General features: G+C 42.7%; 1 protein-coding gene across 2 annotated transcripts in view; it reads left to right on the top strand.

Annotated features, from left to right (window-relative positions):
* NASP (nuclear autoantigenic sperm protein) overlaps positions 1–21,822 on the top strand; it is a 36,992-nt gene that overhangs the window by 8,171 nt on the left and 6,999 nt on the right. Inside the window, exons 2-6 of one of the 2 annotated variants that reach the window (XM_055341625.1) lie at positions 9,488–9,538; positions 11,404–11,514; positions 13,930–14,010; positions 16,403–16,512; positions 17,413–18,426. In XM_055341625.1, coding sequence (XP_055197600.1) covers positions 9,488–9,538; positions 11,404–11,514; positions 13,930–14,010; positions 16,403–16,512; positions 17,413–18,426 — 1,367 coding nt within the window. The remainder of the gene's footprint in view (positions 1–9,487; positions 9,539–11,403; positions 11,515–13,929; positions 14,011–16,402; positions 16,513–17,412; positions 18,427–21,822) is intronic. The other variant, XM_055341626.1, reaches the window with a different exon arrangement.

Genomic DNA, 21,822 nt, shown 5'->3' with positions numbered 1-21,822 from the left:
ACAATGTTATTTTTTGAAGTATTGTTTTAAAAGATTTAAGTAATTTGTTTTTGAAAGATTTTATTTGACAGCACAAACAGAGAGAGCATTAGGCAGAGGCAGGCTGGGAGAGGGAGAATCAGAATCCGGCTCCCTGTTAGCAGGCCAGGTCCCAGGACCCTTGGATCATGACCTGAGTGGAAGGCAGATGTTTAACCAACTGAACTACCCAGGCACCCCAATATTTTATTTATTTGAGAGAGAGCACATACAGGTGTACGAAAGCTGGAGGGAGAGGGAGAGGAAGAAAGAATCTGAAGCATACCTGGACACTGGGCCTGATGTCATGATCACTAGAACATGACCTGAACTGAAACCAAGTGTCATCCAGCTACCTGACTGAACCATTCAGGTGCCCCTACAATGTTATTTTTTTTTTCAAGGTACAATGTTATTTTTATAATGGTTTTATTGATTTTCTAGTTTCTAATTTTATCTACTTCAAACTATTTTTTGTACTACAGTTAGAGTATATAAAATATAAATTTGATTATATTATACCTGAGTCACTTCAGAATAAAAACTTTTAAAGCCTTACATGGCATTAAAACAAAATAATCTGGCTCCTATAAACTCATCCACTTGCTCCTTGTTACATCTTCTAAATGGAAAGTGGGACAAGGAAAGTTAGATAAAGTCTAGTGCTTGGAATTTACATTCTAGTTTCAGGAAGTGTTCTCCAAGGTAGGGAAGAATTAAGCTTTAATAATGATACAGAGATTGACACTGTATGACACTTGCCTTATTCATGACTTATTTTTAAACATTAGGATTTTTATTTTTTAAAAGATTTTATTATTTATTCATGAGAGAGAGAGAGGCTGAGGCACAGGCAGAGGGAGAAGCAGGCTCCAGGTAGGGAGCCTGACATGGGATCTCCCAGGCTCTCCAGGATCACGCCCGGGGCCGAAGGCGGTGCTAAACCGCCCAGCCACCCAGGGCTGCCCAACATTAGGTTTTTTATTTTTATTTTATTTTATTTTTATTTTATTTTATTTATTTTTAAAGACTTTATTTATTCATAGAGACACGGGGGGCGGGGGGCAGAGACCCAGGCAGAGGGAGAAGCAGGTACCATGCAGAGAGCCCGAGGTAGGACTCGATCCAGGGTCTCCGGGATCACGCCTTGGGCTGCAGGCGGCGCTAAACCGCTGCGCCACCAGGGCTACCCACATTAGGTTTTTTAAAAATGAGATCTAATTGAGTTTCAGGTGTGCAACGTAATGATCCAATGTTTGTGTATATATTGGCTAAATGATTGCTACAATAAGTCTTGATAGGACTTTTTCCAGTTTATTTTTTTATTTTTTTGACTTTTTCCAGTTTAAACTAGCTCTTACAAAATGGACAATGTGTTTAAAAGATTCCTGCTTAGGGATGCTTGGGTGGCTCAGAGGTTGAGCCTCTGCCTGCGGCTCAAGGCGTGATCCTGGGATCCAGTCCCCCATCGGGCTCCCCACAGGGAACCAGATTCTCCCTATGCCTGTGTCTCTGCCTCCCTCTCTGTGTCTCTCATGAATAATAATAATACAAAAAAAGATTCCTGCTTGGAAACGGTGGATTGAAGGTGATAATGCAAGCACAAATAGCAAGAAGATGGCAGAATTAGCACTTGTGTTTATAGCTTGTACTCCTAGCTCTTTGTTAGCCATTTTAGGAAGTTAAAAACCAGGGCTGTCAGTAATAAACACACTAGCAGATACTTGAAAATAATCTATTTAAGATAAAATCTATTTCTTTTAAAGATTTATTTATTTATTTATTTATTTATTTATTTATTTATTTATTTATTTATTTATTTATTTGTAAAATTTATTTATTCATGAGAGACAGGCAGAGACATAGGCAGAGCGAGAAGCAGGCTCCATGCAGGAAGCCTGTTGTGGGACTCAGTCCCAGGACCTCAGGATCACACCCTGAGCCAAAGGCAGACCTTTGGGAGCCACCCAAGCATCCCTAAACTTGGTATTTTAACAGTGGGAAAGTACCTGCTTTTAAAAAGAAACATGCTATGGAGAAAGCTTTTTTTTTTTTAAATGGTTAAAAAAATTTATTTAAATTCAGTAACATAAAATGCATTATTGGTTTCAGAGGTAAATGTGATTGATTCATCAGTCTCATACAATACCCAGTGTTCATTAAATCATGTGTTCTCCTTTTTTTTATTTTTTTTTATTTTTTTAAGATTTTATTTATTTATTCATGATAGACACAGAGGGAGAATGAGACACAGAGACACAGGCAGAAGCAGGCTCCATGCAGGCAGCCTGACGTGGGACTCGATCCTGGGACTCCAGGATCAGGCCCTGGGCTGAAGGCAGCGCTAAACCGCTGGGCCACCAGGGCTGCCCATCATGTGTCCTCCTTAATGTCCATCACCCAGTTACTCCATCCCCTCATCCCTGCCCTCCAGCGACCCTCAGTTTATTTACTGTGATTAAGAATCTTATGGTTTGTTTCCCTTTCTGATTTTGTCTTTTTTTTTCCTTTTTTACTCTTTGTTCCTGTTTTGTTTCTTAAATTCCATATATGAGTGAGATCATAGAATTGTCTTTCTCTGATGGACTTATTTTGGTTGGCATAATATCCTCTAGTTCTGTCCTTATCATTGCAAATGGTAAGATTTCTTTTTTTTTTTTTTTTGATGGCTGAGTAGTATCCTTGTGTGTGTGTGTGTGTGTGTGTTGACCACATCGTCTTTATCCATTTGTCCATGAACATCTGGGCTCTTTCCATAGTTTGGCTATTGTGGACATTGCTGCTATAAACGTTGGGGTACAAGGTCCCCTTTCGAGTCACTACATTTGTATATTTGGGGTAAATAGGCAGTAACTGCAATTGCTGGGTGGTAGGGTGGCTCTATTTTCAACATTTTGAGGAACTTTCATGCTGTTTTCCAGAGTGGCTGTGCCAGCTTGCATTCCCACCAACAGTGTAACTAGGGTTTCCCATAGGGGAAAGCTTTTTATTTTTTTTTAATATTTTATTTATTTATTCATGAGAGACATACAGAGAGAGAGAGGTAGAGACACAGGCAGAGGGAGAAGCAGGCTCCATGCAGGGAGCCTGATACGGGACTCATCCCAGGTCTCCAGGATCATGCCCTGGGGCCAAGGCAGGCGCCAAACCATTGAGCTACCCAGGTGTCCCACCTCTAAAATCATCTAAACACCTGTAGCTTGTTCTCTGTACTAAAAAGAAATGTGCAGCTGTGCACCAGAATACATACAGCTAAGTTGTCATAATAGGCAAAAACTAAAAATGAGACAAATGTTCATTAAAGTTCAAAAAACCAATTAAAGGGGCATCCCGGGTGGCTCAGCGGTTTAGCGCCTCCTTCATTCAGCCCGGGGTGTGATCCTGGAGACCTGGGATCGAGTCCCTCATCAGGCTCCTTGCATGGAGCCTGTTTTTCCCTCTCTGCCTGTGTCTCTGCGGCGCGCGCTCTCTCTCATGAATAAATAAATAAAATCCTAAAAAGGAAAGTGATTAAAAAGTAAAGAATGTTTTACATTTACCCTCATTTACCATTGTCAGTGCTTTTTATTTATGTAGATCCAGATTTCTACCTGGTATTACTTTCTCTACCTAGACTTAATTTATTTTTTTAAAGATTTTAAAATTATTTTTTCATGAGAGACCCAGAAGGAGAGAGAGGCAGGGACACAGGCAGAAGGAGAAGCAGGCTCCACGCAGGGAGCCTGACCTGGGACTGGATTCCAGGTCTCCAGGATCATGCCTGGGGCCGAATGTGGCACTAAACCGCCAAACCGCAAAGCCACTGGGGCTGCCCTTCCTTTAATATTTTTTTTCTCATAGTTGGCTACTGGTGTAAATCCTCTCTCTTTTTTAAAAAAAATTATTTATTCATGAGAGACACACAGAGGCAGAGACCTGCAGAAGGAGAAGCAGGCTTCCTGGGGAGAGCCTGATGCTGCACTCCTCCCAGGACCCCAGGGTTCACGACCAGAGCTGAAGGCAGATACTCAACCACTGAGCCACCCAGGTGCCCCTAAATCCTCTCTTTTATAGGAAAGAAAAGGATTTATTTCTTATATTTGAAAGATAATTTCATTAGCTATAGAATAGGTTGATAGGGCATCCCCCGTGGCGCAGCGTTTTAGCGCCACCTGTGGTCCAGGGTGTGATCCCGGAGACCTGGGATTGAGTCCCACGCCAGGCTTCCTGTATGGAGCCTGCTTCTTCCTCTGCCTGTGTCTTTGCGCGCCTCTCTCTCTCTCTCTCTCTCTCTCTCTCTCTCTCTCTCTTTCTCTGAATAAATAAATCTTAAAAAAAATAAAAAAGAATAGGTTGATAGTTTCAGTATTTTATTTTTTACTTTTAAAGATTTTATTTATTCATGAGAGAGAAGAGAGGCAGAGAGGTAGACAGAGGGAGAAGCAGGCTCCATGCAGGGAGCTTGATAATGGGACTCCATCCCAGGACTCCAGGATCACGCCCTGGGCTGTAGGCCACGCGCTAAACAGCTGGGCCACTGGGGCTGCCCTCTTTCAGTATTTTAAAAATAATGCTTTACTATCTTCTGGTTTGCGTTTCTAACAAGTTGGCTATCATTCTTATTTTTTTTTTTTAATATTTTTTTCTTTATTTATTTATGATAGTCACACAGAGTGAGAGAGAGGCAGAGACACATGCAGAGGGAAAAGCAGGCTCCATGCACCGGGAGCCCGACGTAGGATTCGATCCCGGGTCTCCAGGATCGCGCCCTGGATCAAAGGCAGGCACCAAACCACTGCGCCACACAGGGATCCCGGCTATCATTCTTATATTTGTTATTATGACCAAGTATCTTTTTTCCTTTGCCTGATTTTATATCTTTTTTTTTTTTTTTAACATAAGCTCCATGCCCAACATGGGGCTTGAATTATCTTGAGATTGAGAGTTGGATGCTTTGATTGAACCAGCCAGGCACCACCCCTATGGTTTTTTATCTATCACTGGTTTTTAGCACTTGACAATTATGTGCTTTGGTGTGTTTTTTTTTTTCTTCGTGTTTCTTTTGCTTGGAGTTTGTTGATTTTTGGATCTGTGGATTTATGCTTCTCAAAATTGGCAAGTTTTCTGCCATCTTTTATTTTTAAAATTTATTCATTTTTTTGGTGTTTATTTTTGCCATAGTTTCTTTCTTTTTTTAATATTTTATTCATGAGAGACAGAGGCAGAGACACAGGTAGAGGGAGAAGCAGGCTCCACCTAGGGAGTCCAACATGGGACCCTATCCCTGGACTTCAGGATGACACCCTGGGCCAAAGGCAAGCACTAAATCGCCGAGCCACCCAGGGATCCCTGCCATCTTTCTTTAAATATTTTCTCCATTCCTTTATTTTTTTAATTAAAAAAGATTTATTTATTTATTCATTCATTCATTCATGAGAGACACACAGAGCCAGAGACACAGGCAGAGGGAGAAGCAGGCTCCCTGTGGGGAACCTGACATGGGACTTGATCCTGGGACTTCAGGATCGGGCCCTGGGCCAAAGGCGCTAAACCGCTGAGCCACCCAGGGATCCCCGACCCTAGGATTTCTAAATGAGCCAAAGGCAGACGCTCAACAACTGAGCCACCCAGGCGCCCTTCCTCCATTCCTTTAAATATTTCCTCTCCCACCCCTATCCTTTCAGGACTCTAATCCACATTTGTTAGTCTGTTTAGTGTTTCATATTCATGAAATTATTATTATTACTTTTTAAAGATTTATTTATTTATGATAGAGAGGCAGAGACACAGGAGGAGGGAGAAGCAGGCTCCATGCTGGGAGCCCGATGCAGGACTCGATCCCAGGACTCCAGGATCCCGCCCTGGGTCAAAGGCAGGCGCCAAACCGCTGAGCCACCCAGGGATCCCGAAATTATTTTTTTAAATTAAAATTTATTTATTCATCAGAGGCAGAGACCTAGGCAGAGGTGAAGCAGGCTCCCTGCGGGAAGCCCGATGTGGGACTCAATCCCAGGATTCCGGGACCATGAAGTTATTTATTAAGATTTTATTTATTTATTCACGAGAGACACACAGAGGCAGAGACACAGGCAGAGGGAGAAGCAGGCTCCATGCAGGGAGCCTGACACGGGACCTGATCCCGGATCTCCAGGATCAGGCCCTGGGCCGAAGGCGGCACTAAACTGCTGATCCACCCGGGCTTCTCTACTCATGAAGTTCTATTAAAAAAAAAAAAAGTTTATTTTAGAGGGGCGGGGGGAGAGGACAGAGGGAGGAGAACTGAAAACAGACTCTGCATTGAGCATGTATGTAGCCTGTCATGGGACTCAATATCATGACCCTGAGATTATAACCTGAGCCAAAATCAAGACTTAGAACGCTTAACTGACTGAACCATCCTGGTGCCCGAAAGTTCTGTTTTTGTTTTTTAAGCCTTTGTGTTTTCGTTTTGTATAATTTTCACTGCTGTCTTTAAATTCCTTTTTTTTTTTTTAATTTTTATTTATTTATGATAGCCACAGAGAGAGAGAGGCAGAGACACAGGTAGAGGGAGAAGCAGGCTCCATGCACCGGGAGCCCGATGTGGGATTCGATCCCGGGTCTCCAGGATCGCGCCCTGGGCCAAAGGCAGGTGCCAAACTGCTGTGCCACCCAGGGATCCTTGTCTTTAAATTCCTAATAATATTCTTGTTTAGTCTCATCAGTGCTAATCTTATTAAGTATATTTTTGTCTCCAGAAGTGTGATTTGAGAAAAATGTAATTTTTTCTTTTTTAAATACCTTCTATTTTTAGGCCTGCTTTCCTTACATTCTTGAACATGTGGAATGCATTCATTCATTCATTCATTCATTCATTTATTTATTTATAATACATTTAAATAACTGCATTTATGTCCTCATCTATTTCTTTTTTTTTATTTTTTTATTTTTATTTTTATTTTAATTTATGATAGTCACAGAGACAGAGAGGCAGAGACACAGGCAGAGGGAGAAGCAGGCTCCATGCACCGGGAACCTGACGTGGGATTCGATCCTGGGTCTCCAGGATCGCGCCCTGGGCCAAAGCAGGCGCTAAACTGCTGTGCCACCCAGGGATCCCAGGATTTAAATTAATAGCAAGGGCATGGGGGTCAATCTGTAGGGTTCCTACTAGTAACTTAAACAACCATGTCTTAAAACCTATCTTAAAGTACAACTGTATTATGAAGAAATTGCAAATACAAGTGGATTGTAAATTTTTCTTTCACTTTATTTACCAGTTAAAAATTTTTTTAGGGATTGCCTGGGTGATTCAGTGGTTAAGCGTCTGCCTTCAGCTCAGGGTGTGATCCTGGAATCCCAGAGTTGAGTCCCACATTGGGCTCCCTGCATGGAACCTGCTTCTCCTCCCTCTGCCTATGTCTCTGCCTCTCTCTCTGTGTGTCTCTTGTGAATAAATAAATAAATAAAATCTTTAAAAAACATTTTAGGGAGGTGTGACGGGGGAAGGGCCGAGGCAGAGGGAGAGAGAGAGAATCCCAGGCAGACTCCCTGTTGAACCGATGATCCCATGACTCTGAGATCATGGCCCTAGCCAAAATCAAGAGTTGGATGGTCAACCAACTGAGCCACACTCTTATTTACCAATTTTCAAAATAATGCAGTGGTTTCCTGTCATTATCCAAAGAAAACTAATAAGTTGTTTTTGTTTGTATCATTGAGAACTCATTGATTTAAATATTTGAAGCTTTTAATCCATTGTAGCTATTATTTTTGTTGATGCTCAGATTGACACTTTTTGGCCAGTGGGATTTTATTCAGGCTGACTCTTGAGTGTACTTTTGTAATATTTTTGTACATTATTATTTTTATTTTTGTACGTTATTATTACACATACCAAACTTAGAGAAAAGTTGTAAAACTTCTATAAAGAAAACTTATATTGCTTTTCCCTGGATTTCTCATATTTGCTTTATAATTCTTTTTGCATGAATGTAAGTATATATGACGACTTGGATACAGCTTCGTTGCTTTCTGGCATGAAAGCCAAATTCACCTTTGTACTTTCTGTGCCTTGGCTTAGAATCTTTTTTTCTTTTCTCTTACCTTCCCTTCCCCTTCCCTTCCCCTTCCCCTTCCCTTCCCCTTCCCTTCCCCTTCCCTTCCCCTTCCCTTCCCCTTCCCTTCCCCTCCCCTCCCCCTCCCCTCCCCCTCCCCTCCCCCTCCCCTCCCCCTTCCCTTCCCCTCCCCCTCCCCCCTCCCCTCCCCTCCCCTCCCCTCTTCTTTTCTTTTTTTTTCTTTTCTTTTCTTTTCTTTTTTTTTTCTTTCTTAGATTTTATTTATTCATGACAGAGAGAGAGAGGTAGAGACATAGGCAGAGGGAGAAGCAGGCTTCTTGAGGGGAGCCTGATATGGGACTCAATCCTGGGACAACGACCTGGGACGCCGGGAGCACACCCTGAGGTGAAGGCAGATGCTCAACTGGGGAGCCACCTGAGCATCCTGAATCTATTATTTTTCGATGGGGTTTTGGTTCCTTCTAGTGGGAAATATATTTTTTGGAGTATAGTCTGAGTATCTAGGGGTGGGGTTTTTCATTGCTACTGAGTTGGTCATTATTTCTAAATCTTTTCAGTAAACCCAACTACAAAATTTTTTAAAGATCTTTTTTTTTTTAAGCAGTTCTTTTTTTTTTAAATTTTTTTTTAATTTTTATTTATTTATGATAGTCACAGAGAGAGAGAGAGAGAGAGAGGCAGAGACACAGGCAGAGGGAGAAGCAGGCTCCATGCACCGGGAGCCCGACGTGGGATTCAATCCCGGGTCTCCAGGATCGTGCCCTGGGCCAAAGGCAGGCGCCAAACCGCTGCGCCACCCAGGGATCCCTTTAAAGCAGTTCTTGTCTCCAAGTTTGTCTTTTCTTTTTTAAATTTTTATTTATTTATGATAGTCACACAGAGAGGCAGAGACATAGGCAGAGGGAGAAGCAGGCTCCGTGCACTGGGAGCCCGATGTGGGATTCGATCCCGGGACTCCAGGATTGCGCCCTGGGCCAAAGGCAGGCGCTAAACCCCTGCGCCACCCAGGGATCCCCCTAAAGATCTTTATTAAAACTTTTCAAAACTGAATATTCATGGATTCTTTGGGCCTTTTTTTTTTAAGAACTTTATTTTTAGTGAGCAATTTAACAATGTGAGGTTTTTAGGAATGCATATGTTAGATTATAACATATTTCACTCTTTTCCACCTGATCCTAAACTCAAAGCTAGGATGTGACCATTTTGTTTAATGTAGTATTCTCATGCTAGCAAATAATAAGCATTTAACAGATATTTGAGTGAAGATTAAATTTGATTATGTAGGTGAATAATACTTTTGAGATCTTAATATCCTATTGGGCACTTAATAAATGGTAGCTCTATTATGGCTTTATTTTTTTCTTAATTTATTTAATTTCCAGGCTTAGAATAGCTTTCATCTTATTTTTTTTTCCCTTAATTTTTCATTACAGGATTGAAGAAGATGCTCCTGCTCCTTCTACCTCTGCAGATAAAGTGGAGAGGTAAGATTATTTACAGTACAGTAGATTGATGTTTGGAATATAAACTAGAGCTATATAACTTAAGAGCAGTATTATTCTTAATAGATAACAGTTGAGACTGAATATTAAGATACCTGTCTGTAGTTTATGGAGCAGGGAGCCTGATGAGGGTCACCATCCCAGGACCCTGGGATCATGACCTGAGCTGAAGGCAGGTGCTGAACTAACTGAGCCACCCAGGCACCCTGGTTTTTCATATTGAGTAAAATATCAGAATTGAAAGTTACTTAGTTCTGCTCCTCATTCGTTACTTGCCTATTCTTTTTGAATATTTCTGCTGATTTAGATCTTTTTTTTTTATATTTGTTTATTTATTCATGTAGACATAGCAAGAGAGAGAGAGAGAGAGGGAGACAGACACCAGAGAGGCAGAGATAGAAGCAGACTCCACGCAGGGATCCTGATGTGGGACTTGATCCCGGGACTCCAGGATCCTGCCCTGGGTCAAAGGCAGTCGCTAAACCGCTGAGCCACCCAGGGATTCCCCCTCCCCTTTAATTTTAAGATTTTGTTTATTTATTCATGAGAGAGGCCGAGACACAGGCAGAGGGAGAAGCAGGCTTCTCACAGGGAACCCGATGTGGGACTTGATCCTGGATCCTAGGATCACGCCCTGAGCCAAAGGCAGGCGCTCGACTGCTCAGCCATCCAGGCCTCCCGTATTTATGTTTTTTTTTTTTTTTTTTTAGGTTTATTTATTTATGATAGACATAGAGAGAGAGGCAGACACACAGGAGGAGGGAGAAGCAGGTCCATGCCCGGAGTCCGATGTGGGACTCGATTCCGGGACTGCAGGATCATGCCCTGGGCCAAAGGCAGACGCCAAACTGCTGAGCCACCCAGGGATCCCCTATATTTATGTATTTTTATTTATTTATTTATTTTTATTATTTTTTTAATTTATGTATTTTAAATTTTTCTTAGAGGTAGTACAGCTTCCTGTATGAATTTATGGTTCTTTTAGATTCCTTTTTTGTTTGTTGCTTAATTAGTAAATGTTTATAGTGACATACAGTATAGGCTTTGTGAGTAGATAAACCTTTTTTTTTTTTTTTGTTTTTGTTTTTTGTTTTAGATAAACCTTTAAGAGAAAGTAATCTAGGAAAGCTGTTGAGAATACTGCTTTGGGGTTTCTTTTCTTTCTTTTCTTTTCTTTTCTTTTCTTTTCTTTTCTTTTCTCTTTTCTTTTCTTTCTTTTCTTTTCTTTTCTTTTCTTTTCTTTTCTTTTCTTCTTTTTTTCTTTTTAATTTATTTATTCACGAGAGACACATACAGAGGTAGAAACATAGCAGACTGAAAAGCAGGCTCCTTGTGAGGAGCCTGTTCTGGGACTTGATCCCGGGACTCTGGGATCCTATCCTGAGCTGAAGGCAGATGCTCAACTGCTGAGCCACCCAGGCATCATGGGGTTTCTTTTGCTTTTATAGTGATGAATAAATGAGTTAACTAAGCTTTGCTGGAGAGGTCAAAGTTTGAAAGAAGTCAAAATGGTGGGATCCCTGGGTGGCGCAGCGGTTTGGCGCCTGCCTTTGGCCCAGGGCGCGATCTGGAGACTCCGGATCGAATCCCACATCAGGCTCCCGGTACATGGAGCCTGCTTCTCCCTCTGCCTGTGTCTCTGCCCCTCTCTCTCTCTCTCTCTCTCTCTCTCTCTCTCTCTCTCTCCTCTCTCTCTCTCTCTCTCTGTGTGACTATCATAAAATAAATAAAAATTAAAAAAAAAAAGTCAAAATGGTTTAAATGTAACAGGTATTCAACAAATGTTGTTGTTGTTGTTGTTGTTGTTTTAAGTATTTGATACTTGAAAAAATATTTTTTTCTTGCAGCCTGGATGTGGATAATGAAGCTAAGAAACTGTTGGGTTTAGGACAGAAACATCTGGTGATGGGGGATATTCCAGCAGCTGTCAATGCATTCCAGGAAGCAGCTAGTCTTTTGTAAGTATTGTGTTTTGCTTTGATGTGCTATGTTGTGTTAAAAGGTTCCTTTTCCTTTTCCTTTTCCTTTTCCTTTTCCTTTTCCTTTTCCTTTTCCTTTTCCTTTTCCTTTTCCTTTTCCTTTATTCATGAGAGACACACACAGAGAAGCAGAGACACAGGCAGGGGGAGAAGCAGGCTCCTCACAGGGAGCCTGATGTGAGACTTGATCCTGGACCCTGGGATCACTCCCTGAGCCAAAGGCAGACGCTCAACTGCTGAGCCACCCAGGCATCCCAATGTGTTAAAAGTTTCTTATGGGGCAGCCTGGGTGGCTCAGTGGTTTAGCACCTGCTTTTGGCCCAGGATGTGATCCTGGAGACCCAGGGATCGAGTCTCATGTCAGGCTCCCAGGATGGAGCCTGCTTCTTCTCCCTCTGCCTATGTCTCTGCCTCTCTCTCTCTCTGTCTCTCATGAGTGAATAAATGAAATCTTTAAAAAAATAAAAATAAATACTTTTATAGGCAATTATTCAATTTTTAGAGTAGATCTTTAAGCAGTTTGTAAAATATTTCTTTTTTTTTTATAGATGTGTAAAAGCATATGAAATGTAAGGTTTATATAGCTAAAGTTTAGAGGTGAGGGGATGCCTGGGCGGCTCAGCAGTTTAGCGCCTGCCTTCGGCTCAGGGTGTGATCATGGAGTCCCCGGATCGAGTCCCACATCGGGCTCCCTGCATGGAGCCTGCATCTCCCTCTGCCTGTGTGTCTGCCCCTCTTTCTGGGTCTCTCAGGAATAAATAAATAAAATCTTTAAAAAAAAGTTTAGAGGTGGGATTTGAACCCAGGTAGTCTGACTCCAGGGAATAAGCTGTTACCTCTATAACATGATACTTTCTACATACTTTATTCATTTTTTAAAAAATATTTTATTTATTCATGAGAGAGAGAGAGAGGCAGAGACACAGGTAGAGGGAGATGCAGGCTCCATGCAGGGATCCCGATGTGGACTCCATCCCGGGATTCCAGGATCATGCCCTGAGCTGAAGGCAGATGCTCAACCGCTGAGCCACGCAGGCATCTCTACTTTGATTCATTCTTCAGGTCTCAGCCTCGTTACTGTTCTGGGCTATACTGACATTCATCTTACAGGAGGAAAAACACCTGTTAATGTAGTTTGGCTCTTAGATTATATACTATAACTGTAGCAAATTGATGTCACTTGGAACATATATATATATATATAGAGAAAGACCAGGCAGTATATTAACTTTCTACATTGTATGTGTGTGTAAGATCTTATTTTTTTTTTAAGATTTTATTTGTTTATTCATGAGAGAGAGAAGGAGGGAGGGAGGCAGAGATACAGGCAGACAGAGGGAGAAGCAGGCTCCATGCAGGGAGAGAGAGAGAGAGAGAGAGAGGAGAGAGACAGAAGAGAGAGAGAGAGGCAGAAATACAGGGAGAGGGAGAAGCAGGCTCCACTCAGGGAGCCTGACATGGGACTCAATCCCGGGTCTCCAGGATCAGGCCCTCGGCCGAAGGTAGCGCTAAACCACTGAGCCACCTGGGCTGCCCCCCGCCCTTTTTATAAAGTAAGCTTCAGGGGATCCCTGGGTGGCGCAGCGGTTTGGCATGTGCCTTTGGCCCAGGGCGCGATCCTGGAGACCCGGGGTCGAATCCCACGTCGGGCTCCTGGTGCGTGGAGCCTGCTTCTCCCTCTGCCTGTGTCTCTGCCTCTCTCTCTCTCTCTGTGACTATCATTTAAAAAAAAAAGTAAGCTTCAGGGGATCCCTAGGTGGCTCAGCGGTTTAGCGCCTGCCTTTGGCCCAGGGTGCGATCCTGGAGTCCTGGGATCGAGTTCCGCTTCGGGCTCCCTGCATGGAGCCTGATTCTCCCTCTGCCTGTGTCTCTGCCTCTCTCTTTCTCTCTCTGTCTCTCTATCATGAATAAATAAAATCTTTAAAGAAAAAAAAAAAAAAGCTTCATGCCCAGCATGGAGCCCACAGTGGGGCTTTGTTTGTTTTTAAAGATTTTATTTAGAAAGACAGCATGATCTGGAGGAAAGGCAGAGGGAGAGGAACAAGCAGATTCCCCACAGAGTGCAGAACCTCACACAGGGCTCAATCTGAGGACCCTGAGATCATGATCTGAGCCAAAGTCAGAAACTTAACCAACTGAGTCACCCAGGCACCCCCCAGCATGGGGCTTTGAACTCAAAACCTTGAAATCAAGAGTAGACCTTTAACTGAACGGCCCAGGCACCCCATACATTTTTAAAGTCCCTTTGTCCTTAACTTGAAAGCAAGAGAAGGGGGAAGTATTAGTTTCCTAGAAGGATGTGTCCCTGAAGAAATGTCATTTTATAATTTAAAGAACTACAAATATTTCAGGTTAGATGTTAACTTAGATCTTCAATGTTTATTCTCTTTGTAGAGGTAAGAAGTATGGAGAGACAGCTAATGAGTGTGGAGAAGCCTTCTTTTTCTATGGGAAATCCCTTCTGGAGTTGGCAAGGTATGTCTTTCAAGCTGCACTGTTTTTATTTTTTAAGATTTATTTGAGAGAGAGCAAGTGTGGGGTTTGGGGTGGCAGGGGAGAGGGAATCCTTAGGCAGATTCCCTGCTGAGGGGGGAGCCCAATGTGGGGCTCCCATCTGACAAACCTGAGATCATAACCTGAGCCAAAAGCAAGAGTCTGAGGTGCCCCTCAAACTGCAATTTTTTTTTTAAGATTTTATTTATTTATTCATGAGAGACAGAGAGAGAGAGAGAGAGGCGCAGAGACATAGGCGCAGAGACATAGAGGGAGAAGCAGGCTTCACGCAGGGAGCCCTATGTGGGACTCCATCCTTGCATTCTGTCACCACGCCCTGAGCCAAAGGCAGACGCCTAACTGCTGAGTCACCCAGGCGTCCCTCAGACTGCAGTGCTTAAGTAGGGTATTTTGAATCGCATTAATGGTCTGTTTAAAAACTTAAGTTTCGTTTTTTGCCAAGATTATTTACTACCTTCGCAACTTTATATGAGGTGGATAAGACTGGTTTCAATAAGAAAGGGGGTTTAGAAGGAATGCAAAATATTGATGGAAGTTTTGGGAGGCACTTGATGCAGAGTAAACTTATGCTTTGGTTTTGACTTTTAGGGTCTTTTGAAGCAGAGATCTTTCTATTAGAGAATGGTCAGTAATAAGTTCCAATATAGAGCGAGAATTTTCTTTTTTTTTTTTTTAATTTTTATTTATTTATGATAGTCACACACACACACAGAGAGGCAGAGACATAGGCAGAGGGAGAAGCAGGCTCCATGCACCGGGAGCCTGACGTGGGATTTGATCCCGGGTCTCAAGGATTGCGCCCTGGGCCAAAGGCAGGTGCCAAACCGCTGCGCCACCCAGGGATCCCCTAGAGCGAGAATTTTCAAAAGCACTCTCAGAACAGTCATCCTCAACAAGGACTGAATGAAGGACAATTTGAAAACACTACCATATGAAGATGTTTATTTTTTTTTTTTATTTTTTTTTTTTATGAAGATGTTTAGTAAATAAAACAGGTAGTCTTAACTATTGGAAAGTTGTATATTTTTCACTGGAGTTTATTAACCAAAATAAAATCTATTGAGGGTACACAAACTAGCAAATATTTTATGCCTCATTTAATCCAGTTCTGGTAAGTTTTTTAATTTTGTAGGTCATTTTGATGATTTGTCACCAAGTCTTGCCAGAATCTTTTTTTTTTTTTTTTTTAAATTTTATTTATTTACGATAGTCATACAGAGAGAGAGAGAGAGAGAGAGAGAGAGGCAGAGACACAGGCAGAGGGAGAAGCAGGCTCCATGCACCGGGAGCCCGACATGGGATTCGATCCCGGGTCTCCAGGATCGCGCCCTGGGCCAAAGGCAGGAGCCAAACCGCTGCGCCACCCAGGGATCCCTTGCCAGAATCTTTTTAAGCCAACTAGAGGAATATGGGGTAGATACAAGGTTTGATGGGATCCCTGGGTGGTGCAGTGGTTTGGCGCCTGCCTTTGGCCCAGGGCGCGATCCTGGAGACCCGGGATCGAATCCCACGTCAGGCTCCCGGTGCATGGAGCCTGCTTCTCCCTCTGCCTATGTCTCTGCCCTCCCCCCCCCGTGACTATCATAAATAAATAAAAATTTAAAAAAAATTTTTTGTAGGTCATTTTGATGATTTGTCACCAAGTCTTGCCAGAATGTTTTTAAGCCAACTAGAGGAATATGGGGTAGATACAAGGTTTGAGAAATATGGCCCTATGGTAAAGTGAATATAAATTGATTTGTTTTTTTAATATATTTTATTTATTTATTAATGAGAGACACAGGCAGAGGTAGAAGCAGGCTCCATGCAGGGAGCTGGATGCGGGACTTGATCCTGGGACTCCAGGCCAAAGGCAGGCGCTAAACCACTGAGCCACCCAGGGATCCCTAAATTGATCTTTTTTTTTTTTTTTTAATTTTTTTTTTAATTTATTTATGATAGTCACAGAGAGAGAGAGAGAGAGAGGCAGAGACACAGGCAGAGGGAGAAGCAGGCTCCACGCACCAGGAGCCCGACGTGGGATTCGATTCCGGGTCTCCAGGATCGCCCCCTTGGCCAAAGGCAGGCGCTAAACCGCTGTGCCACCCAGGGATCCCTAAATTGATCTTTTGATAGAGTCATCGGTGCTTTTTAGGCAGGTGGATGAGGGGTGTGCTTTTTTTTTTTCTGAGTGCTTTTATGGCCTTAATTTATATTAGTTTTGATCACTGCTTTTCTTCAATGAATAAGGTTTATATTCTCTGCACTTGATTGTTTCTCTGTTGCTTTTATAATATAGCACTATAACTTCTGTTGTAGAAAAACCGTTAGGTTCTAACTATCATACCTTTGGTGCTTTGTCCTTTTGTTCTAGAATGGAGAATGGTGTATTGGGAAATGCCCTAGAAGGTGTGCATGTGGAAGAGGAGGAAGGAGAAAAAACAGAAGATGAATCTCTGGTAGAAAATAATGATAACATAGATGGTATGTGGAGTTGCGTGTGACGTTCAGGAGATGCGACGTTTATTTCTTGTGTACAAGTGATGGGAGTAGGTCTTTCCCTGTCCTGGATGGTTTCTCCTAAGTTGCATTGGGTCGTACCTGCATCTGGTGGAGACTACAGTGTGGAGATAGCCAATTACTGAAATTGACAGCAGGCTTTTGTAAAAGGAAAACTTAATTTCCTCAATAAATGTGGTCATTTAAATTGACATTTTAAATATATAGCAACTTTAAATATTTTTCTAATGCAAATATTTAAAAGTCTGCGCAGCTCAGTTATTTTATTTTAATTTTTTAAAAGATTTTATTTATTTATTCATGATAGAGAGAGAGAGAGAGGCAGAGACACAGGCAGAGGGAGAAGCAGGCTCCATGCAGGGAGCCCAACGCGGGACTCGATCCCGGGTCCCCAGGATCGCGCCCTGGGCCAAAGGCAGGCGCCAAACTTCTGAGCCACCCAGGGATCCCCAGCTCAGTTATTTTAATAGCAGTGCTTCTGGAGTATTTTTACATTTTTTTGTCTAAGAAAAGTAACTTCTTAGTGGAGTTTGGCTACTAGAGTTTTACATATTAGTTGGAGGTTTATAATGTTTAGAGGAGAGCATAAAGCTTGGCATCTCTTAACCTAACTGATAATCAAAATGCTCAAGTAAAAATAATATCTCATTTAAGGAGCTTGGGTTTCTTTTGCAATAAGTTGCTCTGCTATCTGGGACTTTTCCCTTTGCTTTTCTCAAGGGGTCAGATAATATTTTAGGCCATCTGCTAAAATTTAAGCCAGGCTGTTTGAGGGTTTAAAGGGAATGTATTTTTAGTTTCCATTTATGCCTTTATCACTAAATTCGAAGACATGTTTATGCTTCATGTTCTTTAACCATGTAGAGGAAGCAAGGGAAGAGTTGAGAGAACAGGTTTATGACGCCATGGGAGAAAAAGAAGAAGCAAAAAAACCAGAAGACCAGTCTCTGGTAAAGCCTGAAATTGATAAAGAGCAGGAGAATGAAATGGAGAAGGGTGGAAGAGAAGACATGGATATAAGTGAGCCTGCAGAGGAACTACAGGAAAAAGTTGAGTCCACTCCAGATCAGTTAACTGAAACCACTGAGGCAAAAGAAATAGCAGCACCAGAAGGACTGAATGAAGCCAAGGTCACTTCTGGGAAGCCAGAACAGGAAGCCCCAGATGCTGAGGAAGGAAAATCAGTTTGTGGAACTGACGTGCAAGATGAATGCAGAGAAAAAGGTCAGGAGAAGCAGGGAGAAGTAATTGTGAACATAGAGGAGAAGCCAAAAGAAGCTTCAGGAGAGCATCCTGTTACAACTCTTGAAAAGCAGGATACTGCAGTGGAGGCAGAAGCAGAGCCTATAGATTCAGCAGTCAAGCCAGTGGATGGGGGTGGGAATGAGCCAAAGGAGCAGGTAGCAGCTGCCTCTGAAAATGAGCCAGGAAGGGCTGTTCTTGAGCAGCTGGTAGGGCAAGAAATGCCTCCTGCTGAAGAGTCACCAAAGGTGACAATAGAGCTTGCAGAGACCTCAGCTGCAGAAGCTGGGTCAGAAGTCTCTGAGAAGCCTGGGCAGGAGGCCACAGTTCTCCCTAAGGATGGTACAGTCAATGGATTGTCAGCTGCAGGAGATCAGACTCCTGTTGAACAACAGACTAATGTAGAAGAACTGACAGAAACAAAAGATGGCTCAGGACTAGAGGAGGAGGTCAGGGCAGAGTTGGTTCCTAGCCAGGAGGAAACTAAGCTGTCCATAGAAGAGTCTGAGGCAGCTGGAGATGGGGTTGAGACCAAGGTAGCCCGGGGGGCTCCTGAGAAATCGCCTGAAGACAAAGTTAAGATAGCTGCTAATGAAGAAACACGAGAAAGAGAAGAACAGATGAAAGAGGGTGAAGGTAACCGGGATATGCAAGAGCTGCAGTGGGTGGAGTACATTCTGGATTTGACTCACTAATCATGGGTAAAAGTTAGCCTTCCATTCAGGATTTTCCGTCTGCCTTTGGATTAGAAAAGGGCTAAATGAAAATGGGGATAGCTTAAGAAGATTGTGATAAGTTGAGCAAGTCAAATGCAAGTCTTCAGCAGGCTTATAAACTAACGCTTTTACTAACTGCAAAATAGGCCTTCTCTGATTTCTGAGACTTGGCTAGCTATCAGTAACTTGTACATACTAGCCAATAAAGGTGGATGGGGGCTGGTGGAGTAGGTAGGGAAATAGTGGGCTAGGCTGGCAGAGAATGCTGAATGGATGTTCACTTGCATGCCTCTGGATTATTTAATTTACTGTTCACATGGTTCCTATTCTCTGCTTTAGGAAGCAGGATTAGAGCAGTAGAATCCAGTGAATTGGTACACTTAAGCAGGCATGCCATTTAAATGAAGGCAGTTAACCACAGTGAAAATTCTGGTGACTCTCTTTTACTTTTAGTCTTCAGGAAGTGTTCAGAGGCTTATTTACATTAGTTTTAAATTAGCCTCCTCCAAAAGATAACAAAAAACTTAACATTTAGCCCTCTTGCTGCTTTCCCCCTCATTTCATGCTTGCTTTGGCTGCTAAACCGAAGTTTTTGTTACTTAGAACATAAACTGTGGGATGCTTTGTGTAGTATTACTGGTTTAATTTTGATTCAATTCCATCAAGATGTATAAGCCTCTAGCATTTACATAATTGGCACGTCTGACTTGAGTGGTACTATCATTTGAGGATTCTACTGTCCGTAAGGCTTATCTAACGTTGATATTAATAACTACAGGTATATTCCAGTTAATAGTTATTAGTTCATATAACTGACAGACTACTTTAAGAGTTCTCATCAGTTTTAGATTTTCAAAGACCCACTATCAGTATTTGCAGCTCATTCTGGTAAAACTACATTCTACCTATGTGCAGGTCCTTGCACTCCAGCCAGCACAGGCATGGTAACCAGAAGTGAATTGGCTAAATGATAGCGCCACTGGGCTGCTTACTGGGTTTTAGGAGTTCTTTATGGAAAAAAACAATGCCTCAATTTTAAAAAGCTACCATGTCTTAATCTTTAATGATAGTGATCAAAGACAGAAGATCTGCTGGCTCTATTAATTTGGACTTTGAATAATAAGGTATAGTATAGTAGAGAGGTCCTGCTTCTCCAGTTCAAAAACTATTCAGTTGGATTATAAGTAACATTGTTAGAGTTCCCTCACATTCATTATTATTATTATTATTTTTAAAGATTTTATTTATTCATGAGAGACACAGAGGCAGAGACACAGGCACAGGGAGAAGCGGGCTCCATGCCAGGAGCTCCATGTGGGACTTGATCCTGGAGTTCCAGGACCACGCCCTGAGCCAAAGGCAGACGCTCAACCGCTGAGCCACCCAGGCGTCCCAATTATTTTTGATTCCAAAAAAATACTATACAGTAGGTAGTACTCCTCTGGGGAGAGCATGAAGAAATTGAGACTTAGGGCTTATGTTACTTGTTTAGGGTCAAACACTAAGTCATAGAATTAGAATCAGACCCTAGATCTGACATGAATGTATATTCTTCTCAAGCCTACCTCACAGTGAGGAAGGCGACTTTTATCTGGTCACTCTTTTTATTTATTTGTTTTTTAAAGATTTATATATTTGAGAGAGTGAGCAAGTGAAGCAGGGAGAGAGAAACTTTAGCAGATTCTATGTTCAGCACAGAGCCTCATTGGGGGCTTGATCTCACAACCCTGCAATTGACCTGAGCCAGAAACCAAGAGTCCTTTATTTTTTTAATTTTTTTTAAAGATTTTATTTATCTATTCATAGAGACACACACAGAGAGAGGCAGAGACGCAGGCAGAGGGAGAAGCAGGCTCCATGCAGAGAGCCTGATGTGGGACTCGATCCTGGGTCTCCAGGATCACGCCCTGGGCTGTAGGCAGCGCCAAACTGCTGCACCACTGGGGCTGCCCCCAAGAGTCCTTTATTTTATTTATTTTTTAAATTTTTATTTATTTATGATAGTCACACACACACACACACACACACACACAGAGAGAAAGAGAGGCAGAGACATACGCACAGGGAGAAGCAGGCTCCATGCACCTGGAGCCCTATGTGGGATTCGATCCCGGGTCTCCAGGATCGCGCCCTGGGCCAAAGGCAGGCGCTAAACCGCTGCGCCACCCAGGGATCCCAAGAGTCCTTTAAACATCTGGTCACCAACATGCCTCTCCGGTCACTTTTTTTTTTTTTAAGATTTTGTTTATTCATGAGAGACACACAGAGGCAGAGACCTAGGCAGAGGGAGAAGCAAGCTCTCTTTGGCGACCCAACGCAGGACTTGATCCCAGGACCACACTGAGCCAAAGGCAGACACTCAGCCACCCAGGCATTCCTCTCTCCTCTTTATGTGGCAACATTAGCTTGCAAAAAATCTTCTAAGTATTTTTTTTTTTAAGATTTTATTTATTTGACAGAATGAGTGACAGCACAAGCTGGGGGAGCTATAGGCAGAGGGAGAAGGGAGAAGGAGACTTCCCACAGCTGGGAGCCCAGTGTGGGCCTTGATCTCAGGACTTTTTTTTTTTTTTTTTAAGATTTTATTCATTTATTCATAGAGGCAGAGACACAGGCAGAGGGAGAAGCAGGCATCATACAGAGAGCCTGACGTGGGACTCAATCCAGGGTCTCCAGGATCACGCCCTGGGCTGCAGGTGGCACTAAACCGCTGCGCCACCGGGGCTGCCCGATCTCAGGACTCTTGAGATCATCTGAACTGAAGGCAGATGCTTAACTGGCTGAGCTACCCAGGCATCTCCTTCCTCTTTTTTTTTTTTTTAAGATTTTATTTAAGTGATCTCTATAGTTAATGTGGGGCTCAAACCCACAACCCTGAGATCAAGAGTCCAGTGCTCTACTGACTGAGCCAGCCAGGCACCCCATAGTTTTTCTCTTAAAATCCCATTTTCTACCACCTCTCAGGCTGTCCATATCCCTAATAAAGATAGTTGGTTGTTCTTTTCTAAGTGTCATGCTAGATATGATTGGTAAGTGAACAAAGCCTAAAATTTTTTTTTCAAGATTGATTTATTCATGAGAGACAGAGAAAGAGTGAGGGGGGTGGGGCACAGACCTAGGCAGAGGGAGAAGCAGGGTCCATGCAGGAAGCCCAATGTGGGACTTGAGCCTGGGTCCCAGGATCATGCCCTGAGCTGAAGGCAGACGCTCAGCTGCTGAGCCACCCAGGCGTCCCCAAAGTTTTTAAATTTTAGGCACAGAGCTTGGCCATTCTCAGACTATACTGGTCAATCTGTAGTGTTTACCTGACTTAATC

This window comes from Nyctereutes procyonoides, unplaced genomic scaffold (genome assembly GCF_905146905.1).
Source record: "Nyctereutes procyonoides isolate TBG_1078 unplaced genomic scaffold, NYPRO_anot_genome, whole genome shotgun sequence".
Taxonomy (NCBI): domain Eukaryota; kingdom Metazoa; phylum Chordata; class Mammalia; order Carnivora; family Canidae; genus Nyctereutes; species Nyctereutes procyonoides.
Note: the sequence above shows the minus strand (reverse complement) of the source record. Positions and strands in the feature narration are given on the sequence as shown.